The sequence below is a fragment of the Sciurus vulgaris genome (assembly GCF_902686455.1).
Source record: "Sciurus vulgaris genome assembly, chromosome: 7".
Taxonomy (NCBI): Eukaryota; Metazoa; Chordata; class Mammalia; order Rodentia; family Sciuridae; genus Sciurus; species Sciurus vulgaris.
Window position 1 is genome coordinate 124042595 of NC_136467.1, and position 17843 is coordinate 124060437.

Here is a 17843-nt window from a genome sequence, read left to right on the forward strand (position 1 = left end):
CTTTTATTTTTTGAGACAGGGTCTCTCTATGTTGCTGAGGCTCCATTCTCCTGCCTCAGCCTCCCAAGTCGCTGGGATTACAGGCGTGCCCAATTGTTATTCTAATCAGTGTTAAAACAGACCAGTACCTGGTATTTTCCTCATATGCGGACGACTCGAAACTTAATTCTGAACACAAACGTACAGGCCCTGTTACAAGTGCTCCATTGAGGAGGACACATGAAAATAAAGGGCCAGGACCTCGCTAAATTCAAAATCTGTTAGTGGAAACCCTCTTGGACCTGGTGAAAGTGCCTGGAACTTTTCATTTAAAAGCGACCCTGAGTGTTTCGCTCTGGCTCCGGCTGTTTTACTCTAAGGCCCTGAAACGAGGTCTTCTGGGAAAAAAGGGCACTTCCTGAAATAGGTTCCGAACTTGAGGGAAAACAGCAAATCCAGCGGCTCCCCAGTTACAAAGCACATCAGTCCCTGAAACAGTTTTGCAATTCCATATAAAAAACTAACCGCCACCCAGGGTGAACCACTCCGGGCTCGCGACGCGAGTGCACAACCTGCGGCTCCCGGCTCCGCGGTCTGCGAGTCTCTGGCGCCGCCCGCTGGTAGCCGCGCCCAGAACGAGGCCCGGGCTAGGAAGAGAAAGCGAAAGCTACCGAGTCCCGGCTCCTCGTTTGCAGAACTTTGTTAGCCGACCAAAGCGGGAAACCGGGTTAAGAGAGAAGGAGCGGATTTCAGGCTCCGTCCCCCAGCACGTAACCGACAGCCCCAAAGAGCTGCATTCCCACCGCCGCCGCTGGTGAGTTAATGCGCGGAGAAACCTGGAGACCGAGCAGGGGCGCCGCGGACCTCACCTCTCACCCCATGCCACGCCCTTAGCTTCCAGTCCCTCTCGACCCAGGGCAAAGGAAGAGAGCAGGGCTGGAATCCCCTGGCTCTTTGGAGCTTCGCGGCGGCAGGCAGGGCTGGCGGCGGGACCCGGCTAGGGGATTTCTTATTTTTAAAGCGTGAGGCTTCCCAGCTCCGGATGACAGGCAGAGTGCCGCCAATCCTAGGAGGGATGTGCTGAGAAGCACTGGGTACCCAGGGAATCTTGCAGAGTGGGATCGGATGAAATGAGAAGTCAGTGGACTGGTGGGGGACAGGAGGATGGCGGGGACAAGGAGTGGGACTCCACATCCCCAAATTTTCACTTTCTACCCATAGATGGCGCTCCCTGATCTGAGGTGCTGGGCCTCCCTGCTGCTGGTGGACGCAATCTTACTGTGGCTGCTTCAGGGGACTCTGGGGACTCTGCTTCCTCAAGGGCTTCCAGGACTATGGCTGGAAGGAACCCTGCGACTTGGAGGCCTGTGGTGGCTGCTAAAGCTGTGGGGGTTTCTGGGATTTGTGGGGACTTTGCTGCCCCTGCTGTGCCTGGGGACACCCCTGTTTCTCTCGCTGAGAGCCTTGGTGGGGGGAACATTGAGTGCTCCCCCAGTCAGAGTGGCTTCAGCCTCTTGGAGCTGGCTGCTAGCAGGGTATGGGGCTGCAGGGCTAAGCTGGGCGGTATGGGCTGTGTTGAGTCCTCCTGGAGCCGAGGAGAGACAGCCAAGCCAGGAGAACAACAAAGACCTGATGTGGAGGTTGCTGAAGCTCTCCAGGCCAGACCTGCCATTCCTCTTGGCCGCCTTCTTCTTCCTTGTCATGGCTGTGTTGGGTGAGTGGGGTTGGGCATTGAGTTTGAGTGGGGAGAAGGGCCTTGCACCAGCACATTCATCTGGTGTTCTTCATGCCTTTTTCAGGTGAAACATTAATCCCTCACTATTCCGGTCGTGTGATTGACATCCTGGGGGGTGATTTTGACCCTGATGCCTTTGTCAGCGCCATATTTTTCATGTGCCTGGTCTCCTTTGGGAGGTAAGTGGTGGGCAGTTGGATCCCTTTGCTAGACCCAAGTCTATACAGGGGCCTTCACTCCTAAGTCTATTTTGCACAAAGCACAAAATAAACTGAAATATACATGTATTTATCTACCATTCAGTTTCATCCACTCATTCATTTCTTCCTTTATTCACATGTATCCAACATCTTCCAAGTTTATATTACATACTTACCAGTACAAGTATGGTTGGATGTGTCAAAGGGAATGTATTTCAGTTGCCTTTCAACATTTCTCCACAAAATTCCATTTCTCTTTTCTGCCTCCTCCCTCCCATCCCTCCAGAGCATCTCTCCAGGGTGGACGTGTCTCTGTCTCTTTTGACCTTTCTGTATTCATTCATTCTGGCAATCCTGGAAGCTCTTACTCAGCGGCCTCTCACCTTTGTTTCCAGCATCTTTACTCTTTCTCTTCACTCGCTTTCCTTAGACTGCTTGGTAGGACTGGGACTGGATGAGGTGAGTGAAGCAGCTAGAGTGCAAAATGTAAGGAACTGCTCACTTTCCTGACCCCAGTTCCAACCCAGCTTGCTACTGCTCTTTTTTAATGGCCACACTTCATTTCAAATACCCTCAAAAACCTACTCTTTCATTCAGCCTTCATTCTATACTTAGCACTTTCTGCTGAAACTACTCAAATTTGAACTTCTTATTGATCGATCACTCCAACTACTCTTTTTTTCCCTCCTCTAATCAGGCCTCGATTCTCTTTGGCTTCTCTGTAGCATTTGGCTGTAGCATGATCTCTTTCTGCAGTTAGTTTCTATGAACTCCCTTTCTACTTTCCAAACCACTCTGCCTCCTTTGGAGAACTTTCCTTCTGTGGACCCTTAAATATGGACTTTGCTTGTGACTTAGTTTTTTGATCTTTAAAAACATTTTTCCTATTGCACTGAGTTCATCTCTGCAGATCATCACCAGATCTATATTTCCATAAGGGTTGTCCCCTTATATCCAATAGCATCCCCATTGGACAGCCCACTCACACTTAACACTTCATGTACTCAGAACTCCAAATGCATCATATACTGTCCTGGTCATCCTGAAACTGGCTCTGTCTTCTTATTCTCATCATGAAACCATCAGTATCCTGGGCTCTGAGTGTCTGCACCATGGATATCCTCATATCAAACACCAGCCCCGCTATTTCCTACTTTCAAAAATGATTCTCTTATGTGTGGTTCCTTTCTCTTCCTTCTTACTGAGATCACCAGTCCAAAACCCTCCTAATTTCATGTCTGCTTATCCCAACAGCCTTTTAAATATGGAACTAAATTTGTATTAGTTCCCTGTATTTTGTAAAAAACAAGCATTTTTATGTTTTATATATTTTTCCTTTAAGTTTTATAGTAAAATTTTGGTGGGTTCAAGGGGAAGTCTTCAAGGATGAAAGACAGGGTCAGTGTGATTCTAGGTCTCTGGAGAAAGGAAGGGCAGGGAGATCTTTACTGATGTTCCCATAATGAAGTATCTGTGACTATAAAGGAGGCCAGGGAGGAAAGAGACCAAGACAGAGAAGAAGCCCAGAAGGACAACACAGAGGGAGGCACGAAGCAAGCACTGGGCTACTTCTTTTTCACTTCTGTTGTACTTTGCTTTGTGTCTAGCACACAGTGAACTCCGTGAGCACTCGTGAATTTGTACATGTGATGACTTTACCAGGTCTACCATTTCTTCTTCTTCTCTTTAGTCCCAAGCCTCCTCTTTTCCTTCTGTCTCTCTTATTTTTTTCTCTCTCTCCCTCCCTCCCCACCTCCCTTTCCCTCTCCTTTTTGCTTTCTATGATCTGCTTTCCCTAACTTTTGCATTTCTTTTTATTCTGGGTCTTCTCTGCTTCTCTTGCCTCCCACTCTTCTCGGTGCCTCTGTCTTCTCTTCAACTTCCTGCCGTCTTCTCGCTTCCCACAGCTCGCTGTCTGCAGGTTGCCGAGGGGGTTCCTTTATATTCATCATGTCCAGAGTTAACTTGCGGATCCGGGAACAGCTTTTCTCCTCCCTGCTGCGTCAGGACCTCAGTTTCTTCCAGGAGATTAAGACAGGTGAGGTCTGAGTCCAGGTCTGGGGTTCCCCTGGCCATTCCTTGTCCCTGTTACCCCCGTCAACCTTCTTCTGTTTGCCAGAGCCCAGAGTTCTCTTCTGGGATAATATAGTTCTCTTCTGCACATCTCTCTGTAAGAGAGGAGGGGTTTCTGTCAGCGGGGATGGTCAGGAGGGAGTTTTGGGGACGCTGTAGTGTTATGGTTTCCTCATCTGCTCTGTCCTTCCTAGGGGAGTTGAACTCACGGCTGACCTCGGACACCACCCTAATGAGCCGCTGGCTTCCTTTCAATGCCAACATAATCTTGCGGAGCCTGGTGAAAGTGATTGGGCTCTATGGCTTCATGCTGAGCGTGTCACCTCGACTCACCTTCCTTTCTCTGCTCGATATGCCCTTCCTAATAGCAGTTGAAAAGGTGTACAATATGCGTCATCAGGTACATGCGAATGTTAGGGGACCCTGAGAGGAGAATAAAGCTGTAGGATAGCCTAGAGAGAGATTTTCTCTTTTCAGCCCTTAGAGTATATTGTATGTTTACACCTTTTGCTTAGTCAGTCATACATTGATGGATATTTGAGTCCATAACCCCCTTAGACTGCAAGCAAAAATGTACATGAGTGTGAGAATGTACAAATACCTGTCTGAGACTCTACTTTCAATTCTTTTGGTTATATGCTCAGAAATATAATTGCTGGATCATATAGTAAATATATTTTAGTTTTTAAGGAACTGCTCTACTGCTCCATAGTAACTGCTCCATTTTACATTTCCACAAGAAATGCACACGATTTCTGATTTCTCCACATCCTTGCCAGCACTTACTTTCTCTGTGTTTTTCTTTTTTTAAATAATAGCCATTATAATGGTTGTGATGTAACTCATTATGGTTTTGATTGTGTTTCCCTAATGGTTAATGGTATTGAACATATTTTCAAGTGCTTATTGGACAGTTTTGTATCTTCTTTGGAGGAATATTTATTCAATTCCTTTGCCCATTTTTAAATTGGGTTGCCTTTTGTTTTTGTTGATTTGTAAGAGTTCTTTACCTATTGTGGATAACATTCCCCTATCGGATATATGATTTGCAAATGTTTTCTTGCATTTTGTGGTGGCTTTTTCACTGATAGTGTCCTTTGATGCACCAAAGTTTTTAATTTTGATGAAGTCCAATTTATCCAATTTTTTGTTGCCTATGCTTTTGACATCATATCCAAGATACCGTTGCCAAATCATGAAGTTTTTCTCCTATTTTCCTAACAGTTTTATAGTTTTAGCTCTTACATTGGGGTCATTGATCCATTTTAAATGACACCTTCATCTTTCTTAGCTAGCTGTGACTTCTTGGGAAAAGTATCCTTCCTTCCTTATCAGACACGGGGTTGAAGAATTACCTTATTAGAAGGTTAAAAAAATAGCATATATCCCCTAACTACCTAGCAGTGAGCACTTGATAATATAGTTTCCTCCCTACTTCACGCATTGTTCCTTTTTTAAAGGAAAATTAAGGAAGAGGGAAAAAGAACCGTTTGATGTTTTCCAGCGGCTGGGGAGCATTCCAAGGGTTGGAGGATAGACACCTGGGGCCTGCCGTCTTCTGGGCATCACCGCGGATATCGCTGTCCACTCTTCCAGGCGGTGCTGCTGGAAATCCAGGATGCAGTGGCGAAGGCAGGGCAGGTGGTGCGGGAGGCAGTTGGAGGGCTGCAGACGGTGCGCAGTTTTGGGGCCGAGGAGGATGAGGTCTGTCGCTATAAGAAAGCTGTGGAGCGGTGCCGGCAGTTGTGGTGGCGACGGGACCTGGAACGTGCTCTGTACCTGCTCTTACGGAGGGTGAGACAGCTGAGTGGCTGAAACTGGGCCCGGGAAGCGGAAGGAGAAAAGATAGGGGCAGGTTCTGGGTGCCCCTCACTGTCTCAGGGGGCAGAATAGGAAGACCACCAGCCTCTCCTCCTCCTTCTCCCCTCCCAGGTGCTGACCTTGGGTGTGCAGGTGCTGGTACTGAGCTGCGGGCTGCAGCAGATTCTGGCTGGCGACATCACGAGGGGCGGGCTGCTGTCCTTCCTCCTGTACCAGGAGGACGTGGGGAACTTTGTTCGTGTGAGTGAGTAAGGAGCCCAAGTGTTCTCCCGTTTTACTGTTTTTCTCTCTGCCCTTGTGGGTCTTGAACTTTAAATTTCTTCCCCTTAAAAATATAAAACAAAACATAAAACCTCAACCAATTTTGTCATGGAGAATTTCAAACATAAAAAAAGAACGTAGTAGAACAAATTCACATATATTCAATGCCTGCTTTCACAATTAACATCTCATGGCCCATCTTGTTTGGTCTGTGTCCCCACTCACTTTTCCCATCCATATTATTTTGAAGCAAATTCAGGATGCCATATAGTCTTATCTGTAAATATTTTGGTATGTATCACTAAAATAGAAACAAATCTAATAAAAAGTACTTTAATCAAAATACTATTACCACCCCTAAAAATTGACATAATTCCTTATATGCAATCAATGGTCCAGTCTCCAATTGTCTTAGACATGGTGCAGTCAGATCCACATAAGGTCCATACATTGTGATTGGTTGATATTAGTTTTAAGTCTCTTTATTAAAATATTTCTCCCCTTGCAGTTTATTTGTTGAAGAAATAGGTGGTTTGTCTGGTAATTTCTTATGGCTTGAATTTTGTTGATTGATTCTCCATGGTTTTATTTATTTATTTTTTGGTACTGGGTATTGAACCACTTAACCACTGAACCACATCCCCAGCTCTTTTATATATTTTATTTAGAGACAGGGTCTTGCTAAGTTGCTTAGGATCTCCCTAAGTTGTTGAGGCTGGCCTCAAACTTGTGATCCTCCTGTTTCAGCCTCCTGAGTCCCTGGGATTACAGGTATATACCCCATGCCTGGCTGTGATTCTATTTTAATAGGTTTCTCTACCTCTATTTTCCCTGCCCATTGGTACATAAATCTTAAAGTTTGTGAGATCCAGGGTTTCTTTCTTTCTTCCTTCCATCCTTCTTTCCTTTCTTAGTACTTCCTAGGCCATGGTGGGTTCTTCCTGTAGGAGACATACAGTGTCTCTTGTGGTGACATCAGCCTTTGATGCTTAATGCCTAGATCTGTTAAATTGTTAGGGCTGCAAAATGGTGATACTGTATCATACCTGCAGTTATTAAGACAGACTTATTCTCATCTATTGGGTTACCCAGTGATGCAGTTTGATTAGGAAAGGCAGAATGAGCATTAGGCCCTTTTCCTATATTTATCAGTTCAAAGCTAGTTACTTCATCATGGGTTTTATTTTATTATTGCTGTAGACATTTACTGATCATATTTTGTGTGTGGAGAACTGTGCTAGGCACTCTGGTGGCGCCAAAGGTGAGTTAGGCACAGTGTCTGCTTTTAAGGCATTCTCTGTCTAGTTAAGCAAGACAGACCTGTGCACAGATAAATACAAAACAGTAATTGCCAAGGTCTGGGGATAGGAGTAGTGCTGTGTGCTCAGAATATGGACTTTACATCCTCTTCCTTGCAAATTGGATGCCGAGGTATTGGTGCCACTTTAAAATTCCACCCAAATTGTACAGGTAGAGAATCTTTTTTGAGTGGCTGTGGGTGGAGGGGAGTGTGAGGAATTGGGAGGTTGGTTTCTTGTGGAGTATGTTTGCTTAGCCGACTTGTCCATTTTTATTTCCCAGGCTCTGGTATTTGGTTTTGGTGATATGCTGAGCAATGTGGGAGCTGCAGAGAAGGTTTTTTCGTACCTGGACAGACAACCCAACCTGCCTGAGCCAGGGACTCTGGCCCCTCCTATGCTGGAGGGGCGTGTGGAATTCCAAGATGTCTCCTTTGCATATCCGCATCGCCCTGACCAACCTGTGCTCAAGGTGCTTGAGAGAGGCCCTAGGGAGGGAACTTGTCCCTTTGCTCTTTGGGTGATCAGGCACTACAGACTGGAGATGGTTTTCATCTGAGGAACTGATTTTGCTTCTGCTAGGAAGAGAAGGGGGAGGGACACTGAGGGAAAAGTGGGAGGCCCCTAACTCTCCTGATTTTCCAGGGTCTGACATTCACCCTCCGCCCTGGAGAGATGACAGCACTGGTGGGACCCAATGGTTCTGGGAAGAGCACCGTGGCTGCCCTGCTGCAGAATCTGTACCAGCCCACAGGCGGGCAGCTGCTGCTGGATGGGAAGCCCATCTCAAACTATGAGCACCACTACCTACACAGCCAGGTGGGTGGGGAGTGAGAGGATGGGGTGGGAGGAGAGGAGGGCTTTCCCTGAGAGGTTGGGTGATGCACAGGAAGAAACACCAGGAGTCCATTCCGAGGGAGGCAGGTAAGGAGGAACCCAGGGCCCTGGCCATGGGAGTTGAACACTGCCCTCTGCTCCTGTTCCCTGTGTGCAGGTGGCTTTGGTTGGGCAGGAGCCCGTGCTATTTTCGGGTTCTGTGAGGGACAACATTGCTTATGGGCTGAGGAGCTGTGAGGATGACGAGGTGATCGCTGCCGCCCGGGCAGCCCATGCGTATGACTTCATAAGCGAAATGAAGCATGGGATACATACAGGTATTTTTCACAGATGGTAAGCCGCCCCTTTCAGTCAACAGAGAAAGTGGAACTTATTTTTGGGGTGTCCCTATAACCCCTTTGCTCCTTCCCTGCCTTCCCTCTGTTCCCACTCACTGTTCTTCCCCACGCTGGGCTCCCCACACTGGGCATGCTTTAGCCTTGCCCTCTTGCATGTTCCCTTGCTTGGGAGCAATGTGGAAGTGGTCTTCTTCCACACAGGCAGCCACAGGTCCCCACCTCCAGCCCTTTCTCCACGGGGTCTTCTTACCTCTTGACTAGTCCCAGTGGGAAGAGCTGCTGGGCACTTGCCTCTCCTCTAGGAGAGGCGTCCAGATCTCTTGTGTCTGAGGAATGGAATTTCTCTGGTTTCCTCAGATGTAGGGGAGAAAGGGAGCCAGTTGGCTGCAGGACAGAAACAGTGCCTGGCCATTGCCCGGGCCCTTGTGCGGCATCCACGGATCCTCATCCTGGATGAGGCCACCAGTGCCCTGGATGTCCAGTGTGAGCAGGCTGTGAGTACCAGGGCAGGAAGGGCAGGGAACAGTGGAATCTAAGGGGTCACATTCAAAGGATCAGCCCATGCAGAACTGGCAGGGGAGAACAAGAGCCTGCTGGTGCAAAGGGTGGCTGTGCCTTCGCAGGGTTGGGAAGGAAATGGAGAATGCAGTGGTGTGGGGGCATTCCCGGTTCCTCCAAGGGTCCCTTTCTCATGCTATTCTTAACTTTCTGAGGCACTGTGATCCTTCCCTTCAGCTCCAGGCCTGGAAATCTCGTGGGGATCTAACGGTGCTGGTGATCGCTCACAGGCTGCAAACCATTCAGAATGCTGACCAGATCCTGGTGCTCAAGGAGGGAGAGCTGCTGGACCATGCCCAGCTCAGGGAGGGCCAGGACCTCTACTCTCGTCTGGTGCAACAGCATCTAGGGGACTGAGGCCTCCAGACACTGGGACCTTCTTATGGCTATTGCTGCAACCCAGACTCAGAGAAGCTCCTGTTCTGAATTCCCCAGGGGTTGTACCCCTGGGTAGTTCTTCCTGGTGCTGGAGGCATAATGGAGATTTGGACCATGTGTACTTTTGGCAGGCTGGTGTGGGTGGGAGTGAGGGGATGGCGGGTGGCCGTGGTGGGCTGGTAGGTGCTGTCCCGCCTAGAAACTTCTTTTCCTTGGTGAATAGTTTTGCCTGGTACTGAGTAGTGTATAGTGGCATAATAAATATATTTAAAAGTGCTTTTTCTTATATATAAAAATAAGTACATATTCATTTAGAAAATATGGAAAAGGACAAAGAAGAAAGTTAAAACTACCCATCGTTTCACTGCCCGGAGAGAACCATGGATACTATTTTGCTGACTGTCCTCTCAGTCATTCTTTGAAATACCAGTTACCCAAGATGACATAAATATTCATGAGGTTGCCTTTCTGTTTCCTTCCCCACTTCCATCAGTGCCTGCTATTTTGGGGGAAGCTAGGGTTTGCTCTGAAAAAGCACAGATCTCTAATTAGCAGTGTAAATATATCAATGATAGCTACCAGTTATAGAGTTTTAATATGAATGGAAACAGCGCCAAGCATTTTTCATGTAGTATCACTCTTAGTCCTTGCCCCCAATACTATGAGGTTGGTTAGTTATTATCCCCATCTTATAGATGTAGAAACTGATTAAATGACTTTTCCTAAGGTTACACAGTAGTAGAGTTGGAGTTTGAATCCAGGTCTGAACCTACAGTGTGCACCCTGAACCAATAAGTTATAGTGCATCTTGTGTCCATAATCTCCAACCCATAGTCAGAGCAAACAAAGCTTGGTCGTTTCCAGCTCTGAATAGCTCTGAATCCATTATCTTCTCTCTACTCCTACTGTGGTACTGTCTTTGTAGTCTTTGACCATGCCCTCTGCAGAGATGTTTCTCTGCCACTGGCTCCCCTCTCTTGGCTGTTCTTCATGAAGTCATTTTTCTTTCCAGAAGGCACATGGGATGATCTGCAAACTCCTTCTAGTGTCCTTATCCTCTTCTCAGAGTCCTTTTCAGAGCACACAGGATTCCCAGCCCTCTTGTACTTGTCCTTTCCTGGTGCATTTAGCTCCAGCCACACCGAATTTCTGGCCCTCCCCAATTTCCAGCTCATTCCCTACCCCTGTGCCCACCCTATTTTTCAGAAGTCCTTCAAGACTTAACTCAGGGCTCAGGGTTTCCAGGAAACCTCCCTTGTTCCCTCATTCTGGAGAAAGTGTCTGTTTCCTGTGCTTCTGTCACCTGAGGCTTAACTCTTGCACAGCTCTCACTGAACTCTACCCATCTTCCTTCTGTCCTTCTTACACCATGAACTCCTGGAGGGAAGGCCATTGTGTTAGTCAGCTTTTGTCCATGATTGGCCAGTTCCCTTGCTCTGGGCAATGAACAGAGTACCGAAGCAGGTGGGAGGTAAAGTGATCAGGTCCTGGCAGCCAGGAAGCAGAAAGAGACTCCGGGGACAAAATATAAATCCTAAAGGCATGCCCCCAGTAATCTTCCTTCAGCCCATGCCTCACCTGACTATAGTTACCAGTTACCACCCAGGTAGTCCATTCCAATTGTTAATCCATCAAATGAATGTATTAATCCATCAATTAGGTTACAGCTCTAATATTCTAATCATTTCATCTCTGTGTTAACAGGAGCTTTGGATGGACACCTCATGTCCAAACCATAACAGTCATTTGTCTTATTAAGCTATATATTTCTTCTCAGGGCCTGGTTCACAATAGACAATAAATCTGTTGGATAAATGAATAAACTTCGGTCTTCCCTACATGTACCAACCACTGAGAATCCAACACTGCACACATTGCTGGATGTTGGGAGGGACTTGCCTTGGAACTCTCCTATTCTAGGAAATAGGAACTTTCACATTCCCAGAAATAGGCGGTACTTTCCAGTTTTGGCAATGAACTTGCCAGACTGCTGTTTTGGAATTTCTTCTGCCTGGCAGCAGTGGGAAGCAGGTGGGGTCAGAATGGAGAGCTTTGTACAGATCAGCCTTTGCCTCATCCTGCTGCAACCCAGCAGCTCCATTCCCACCCACCTCCCAGATTTCACCAAAAGTGAAATAGGCATTTTTAGAGAGAAGGCTGGCCTGATTCCTTCCCTTTTCCACAAAATATTCTTTTTCTTTATAAAATGGAAATGATAGTTCTTGCATCACCCAGCCTTATGGAAACTGTAGCCTCATGGAAGGTAATCTGTGAAGGCTTTGATATACTCAGTACAATTATACCCATAGGTCATAATTCCTTAAACTTGGAAGGTATCTTTAAAATAACACAGCAGTCAAGTCATACTTTGCAGGTAGAGAAACTGGCCTGAAATGACACTGTTAATCAATAATAGCAAAATAGGATTTTCAGCCTCTGCTGCTGTAGTAGACTCCAGTTGTTTGCTAGTGATTTCTTTCTGTGTCCATGTCTCATGAAATCTACCAACATTAATGAAAGATAAAAGTGAAAGGAGTAGGACTTATTTGTGAAAAAAAGAAGCAGAGCTCTTGCTGGGTGAGAGGAGACCTGATAGCAGGTTGCCCCTTAAGTCTACTAGTTAGAAGCTCATATAGCTACTGGGTAGGGGCATTGATCAATATCTGTGCTAATCAGTTATTGGGAAAGAACCAAGGCTATTGTTCAAAATCCATGCTAAACAGATATTGAAAAAGTGTTAAGGCTATTGGTTAGGCATGCAATATTCTGATTGGTTAGCCCTTGAGTCCGTAACATTCATTCAGATCTGTCTCACCTCCCTTTTCCTGCTGCCTCCTGTTTTACTATCTATCTGTCCTACCCTATTCCATGGAACTGGGAGGAAAATGTAGATATCCTGGTGGGCAGTGCAGGAAGATGCAGATTTAAAGATAAGATCTCCCCTCCCCCTGTACCAATTTCTCATCTCAGAGGAAGCACTCAGGTAAGCCTGTCAGGGACACACAAAAATGTGCATTGGTAGTCAAAGTATTCAATTTAGACAGACAAATCCCTTCAAATGTGATCTGCCTGGTAATTGCAGATATTAGTAATTCTAGTTTGTCTGGAGTTCCCTCCTTCATTCCTCCTACTCCCAGCACCATGTGATTTCCTTGTCCCATAATTTCCCCTTCTTGTTACTTACCTTGAGTATCTTTCCCACCCAGCCAGGCTTACTAAAGGAAAATAGGAATGGAGAGGAGAACACTTAGGAAGACTTCATAGATTTCTTTGGACACTTGAACAACTCCCTGCCCTGCCTGCCCTGCCCTTTGTGGAAATAGCATTTGGCTTCAAGTCCTTACTTCCCCCGCCCAGTGGGGTAGCTTCTAGGAGGCCACAGGCAGTTGTAAGTAAAGAAGAGGAAATACAGAACTGTCAGGATTTGGGGGGGAATAAAGGAATAAGAAACAGAGCTCTTCTTGGTTTATGGTGAAGAGAGCTGAAGGATCACCCACTTGAGTCTGGTGCCATCTAGTGGTCCTAGGAAATACTGCGTTTTGAATCTAGAGTTTTATGGAATCTTGAGTTATAATAATAGCGATTCACTATGACTGTGATAGGTGCCTGACACATATATTTTTACTTCTTCATCAAGACAATACTATGTGGCAAGTATTATTATCTCAAATCTAAGCATGAGAAAATGGGGTTTTGAAAACATTAACTTGCCTGGGTCACATAGGAAGGAAAAGGTAGACTTTGACCAACTTTGCAACACAAAAAAATTGTCTTTACTCTCTGTATTCACTTATACTCCTACCATTCTCTTTTTGAAAGATACAACTTACTTGTTCTTTAAATAGGCAATATATTAAATTGTGTCTTCTCAGATTGAACAGACAAAAATATACAGAGGAGCTAGCTCCTCATGCCCATCATTCCCCACTTGGCATCCCGACTTTGATATTTATGATTATCATCCTAGAGAAACATAATGTATAATTAAGCAAATATGTGTATAAATTCTTGCTCCCTATTTTCACTAATAGTGGCTCCCTAAATACACTATTCTAAACTTCACTGTTTACATTAAAATTATATGGCTAGGGAAGGCGGAAGCAGAGCGTGAACGGGAGGCGGAGCCGGGGGAGCTGCTCTCGTAGCTCCCCCTGGCCCCAGGCCCAGCTGCTCGAGGGGGAGGAGTTACCGCCGCTCTTCGCCTTGGGGGAAGATGAAGAGTTGGAAGAGGAATACGATGATGAAGAAACTCTTAAATTCCCCAGTGATTTTTCACGTGTGTCCAGCGGAAAGAAACCCCCATCTCGAAGACAGAGGCATCGCTTTCCAACCAAGGAGGATACTCGGGAGGGTGGCTGTAGAGATCCCAGGTCTGCTGGTCGTCATCGACTGGGCAGGAAACGAAGTCAGGCAGATAAGCGCAGAGGCCTGGGATTGTGGGGAGCAGAGGAACTATGTCAACTTGGACAGGCAGGCTTCTGGTGGCTGATTGAACTGCTGGTATTGGTGGGAGAATATGTGGAAACTTGTTGCCATCTCATCTATGCATGCAGGCAGCTGAAAGGCAGTGATCTGGACCTTTTTCGAGTTTGGGTGGGAGTCTGGGCAGGGAGGGTGGGGGGCTGGGCCCAGATGATGTTCCATTTTCTAAGCCAAGGGCTTTACTATGGGGTTGGACTGTTAACCCGTTTTCTTAGGTTACTGGGTGCTTTGCTGCTCCTGGCTCTGGCCCTCTTTTTGGGCTGTCTGCAGTTGGGCTGGCAGTTTCTGGTGGGACTGGGTGACCGTTTTGGCTGGAGGGATAAGGCCACCTGGCTCTTCTCTTGGCTAGATTCTCCAGCTTTGCAGTGTTGCTTGACTGTGCTGAGAGATAGCAGGCCATGGCAGCAGCTGGTAAGAATAGTTCAGTGGGGTTGGCTAGAGTTGCCTTGGGGCAAGCAGAGGACTAATAGGGGAATGCACCTGTAGCTAGTGGACGCTATTGCCATCCTGAAGAGGAAGTGGCTCGACTCTTGAGTATGACTGGGGTTCCTGAGGATGAGTTAAACCCTTTCCATGTGCTTGGGGTTGAAACCACAGCATCAGATATTGAACTGAAGAAGGCCTATAGGCAGCTGGCGGTGATGGTTCATCCCGATAAAAATCAACATCCCCAGGCTGAAGAGGCTTTCAAGGTTTTGCGGGCAGCTTGGGACATTGTCAGCAACCCTGAAAGGCGGAAGGAATATGAGATGAAACGGATGGCAGAAAATGAGTTGAGCCGGTCTGTGAATGAGTTTCTGTCCAAGCTGCAAGATGACCTCAAGGAGGCGATGAATACTATGATGTGTAGCTGATGCCAAGGAAAGCACAGGAGGTTTGAAATGGACCGGGAACCTAAAAGTGCCAGATATTGTGCTGAATGTAATAGGCTGCACCCTGCTGAAGAAGGAGACTTTTGGGCAGAATCAAGCATGTTGGGCCTCAAGATTACCTACTTTGCACTGATGGATGGAAAGGTGTATGACATCACAGAGTGGGCTGGATGCCAGCGTGTCGGAATCTCCCCAGATACCCACAGAGTTCCCTATCACATCTCATTTGGTTCTCGGATCCCAGGCACCAGTGGTCGCCAGAGGGCCACTCCAGATGCCCCTCCCGCTGACCTTCAGGATTTCTTGAGTCGGATCTTTCAAGTACCCCCTGGCCAGATGTCCAATGGGACAGGCTCCTCAGCCTGGCCCTGGGGCCACTGCAGCCTCCAAGCCCAACAGCACAGTACCCAAGGGAGAAGCCAAACCGAAGCGGCGGAAGAAAGTGAGGAGGCCCTTCCAACGTTGAAGCCCCTTCTCTTTTTTCCTCAAATCAATGTCAGGGAGTCAAAAGGGCTGTGTACAGCACAGGATGGAGTTTGATTTGATTATTTTTAAATATTTTAAAAAGGGAAAATGTTAAGCTTAAATTGTTCACTCAGTACTCATAGGAAGCCCCTGAACCACTCGCCTTCCTCCCCCAGCACCCAGGAACTGAATCTTGTCTTCTGACAATACCAAAGAAATAGGGGGGGTTAGAGCAAAGAACCTAAGGCCTGGACCTAGGCTGGACAATGTATCCCTTTGAGGTATGGGAACTGGGTATTTCCCTGGGGTATGTATGCCTTTGTCTTGTCATTTGCTTTTATAGCAGATGATATTACCCCACCCCTGCTTTTTAAACTGAGTCTCTTATTTCTTGACCCATTTCAGGGGAAACCCCCTCCTTTACTCTGATATACTAGATAAGACAGAACAAGAAAGCATGTAGCCCTAATTTTGAAGATGCATAGAGTTCAAAGAGTGTAAACTGAACTTTTCCTTTGACTTTCACCTTGTGGGAAAATCACCCTACTTCAGGCTTATTGCTGCAAGGATGGCCAAAATTAATAATTTTTAAGAAGCAGACTCATGCCCTCTGCCTTTGGGTGAGGGGAAAGGCTAAAAGGGTTCCTAGAAGCCCTCTTGTGATCCAAGGGTTTGTATTTTTTTAAGTTTGTTCATATTTGTATGTACATATCTATTTAAAGCCAGGGACTATCTTTCTATAAATATATAACTGGCAACCTGTAAAAAAAAATTATATGGCTAAACAGAGAAACAAGATGTATCCCATTTGTTTATAATAAAAATGAATTAAAAAATTATATGGCTAAGTGGATTCTATTTTATGAAAGTATCATGTTTCATTTAGCCTGTCTCCTCCTATTAATGGGTGGTCAGGCTATTGGAAATCTTTTGCCATTATAAGTAAGGAGGGGGCAGTTCAGGCTTATACCTTTTCTCCCCTCATGCTTTTTATTGTTTCTGATAATGCCCTTGTCACATCCCATGCACTTAACTTCACATAGGGTGTTTTCCTCAATTTCCAAATAAGATAAAATCCATGACAAAGACCAGAGTAGAAAAAGGGAGGGAGACCCATGCTCTCCAATCCTCACCTAGATGCTGTGGACCAGCAGCTCCTGAGTGTCCTGGTCACTGTGAAGCAGTGCACTGACCAGGTTGGGATAGACACTGTGCTGGTAGAAGACAGGATGCCTCTCTCCCACTTGTAACTCACAACACAAAATATGTGAAACTTATTTTTACAGAGATAGAGAAACAGCACAATCAATTTCAAATGGTATGAGATGGCTTGGAAGTGGCCAGCAGCAAGTAGTGGTGGTGGAGGACAAGGTGGCCTTGGGTGTATTTGTCTTTTTCTGTAGTGGAAGCTAAAGCAAAGACCTTAAGTGTCAGAGCACGGGATGTTCCTGTGCAAACACCTTCCAGCCTCCTCGGCAGTTGCCCATTTCTAGCGGTGGTCATCAGTGTCGGACGGTCTGTATTCCATACCAAAGGACAAACTGGACATTTGTATAAGTGAATGGTGGGATTAGTTCCAGAGTGTGTGTTTTGAGGTGAACCTTGCAGTCCTTTCTCCACACCTGTGAATTTTGTGGAAACACTTTACAATCTCTTATGTCTTTTTTACCAAGACTAGTCTAATTTGAAAGCTTACTGCCTCCTATGGAGTGGTGAAAAGTAAAACTTTATGTTCTATTGAGAAAAAAAAAAGGGGGGGGGGAGGGAGAAACCCTCAGTGGCTTTCCTTCTGATCACCACCTTCTGACTCAGCTCCACATGTGTGCTCCCAGTGGAAGCCAGATGACCACCCACTTCTGAGGTCCAAAATCATGAGTCACATGCTATGTATTAGGTGTCTGCTGTTGTTTAGCCCGAGGTCAGGATTCTAATTCATGAATCTTCAAATCTACCTGAGGGATATGGAGAGAGAGGGTCACCATTTTTGTTCCTGGTCTATATTAGTTGGATTAAATTAGGTCAAACTGATAATTATAGGGCTCAGAACAAGCTCTCCCAATACATGACACCTTTGCATACCGAATATTTTAAGCTAAAGGAATCTGAGAAATGGTGGGTACAAGAAGGGCTCTTTGATCTTGCCTGCCTCCCTGAGACAGGTCATAAGACCCTCATGTGAGATGGAGGGGGAGTGAGAGAGGGATCCAAACATGCAGGACTCGCTAAGCTTGCCCCAGTTTGTTATCTGAGTTTATACTTTGTTCCCTCACATTTCCCAGGACTTTCTACTCTTCATCAAATCTAGTATAAATACGCCCAGGCTTAATGTAACATAAGACATTCAATAAACTTGTACTCTTTTCCCTTGTTAATCTGTTTTTTGTTAGTCCAATTTACAGGGCTCCATTTGGAGAACTTCAGATAGATAGAGGAAGCAATTTCTTCTTCTTTACAGTAACAAACAACTGCCAGTCCCTTAGTTAAGTAAAGGTGATTTCTCACTTGAGTAGAATCTGTTACAGGCTGGGTGGTGCCCTAGAGCAGTT

General features: G+C 46.2%; 2 protein-coding genes and 1 pseudogene across 3 annotated transcripts in view; all 3 read left to right on the top strand.

The window, feature by feature from the left end:
- Positions 1–611: 611 nt before the first annotated feature.
- Positions 612–9635, top strand: TAP2 (transporter 2, ATP binding cassette subfamily B member). The gene is made up of 12 exons (XM_079147830.1): positions 612–793; positions 1201–1693; positions 1779–1893; positions 3822–3952; positions 4182–4387; positions 5584–5781; positions 5920–6048; positions 7651–7839; positions 8013–8186; positions 8362–8521; positions 8900–9036; positions 9278–9635. The coding sequence occupies exons 2-12, from the start codon at positions 1201–1203 to the stop codon at positions 9455–9457; spliced, it is 2112 nt and encodes a 703-aa protein (XP_079003956.1). The 5' UTR covers positions 612–793; the 3' UTR covers positions 9458–9635.
- On the top strand, positions 9634–15362 carry LOC306665764 (dnaJ homolog subfamily C member 14-like; annotated as a pseudogene). The gene is made up of 2 exons: positions 9634–9657; positions 13568–15362. The product of its transcript is annotated as a dnaJ homolog subfamily C member 14-like (transcript).
- LOC306666040 (HLA class II histocompatibility antigen, DO beta chain) overlaps positions 11093–17843 on the top strand; it is a 29117-nt gene continuing 22366 nt past the window's right edge. Inside the window, exon 1 of the mRNA XM_079147845.1 lies at positions 11093–12461. The gene's annotated coding sequence lies outside the window, so the exon portion shown is untranslated. The remainder of the gene's footprint in view (positions 12462–17843) is intronic.

Bases quoted from the DNA above. Each gene is read 5' to 3' on its own strand.
- TAP2 (XM_079147830.1), top strand. From the start codon at position 1,201: ATGGCGCTCCCTGATCTGAGGTGCTGGGCCTCCCTGCTGCTGGTGGAC. The intron at 1,694-1,778 runs GTGAGTGGGGTT...TGCCTTTTTCAG, and splicing joins CCTTGTCATGGCTGTGTTGG to GTGAAACATTAATCCCTCAC. The intron at 5,782-5,919 runs GTGAGACAGCTG...CTCCCCTCCCAG, and splicing joins TGTACCTGCTCTTACGGAGG to GTGCTGACCTTGGGTGTGCA.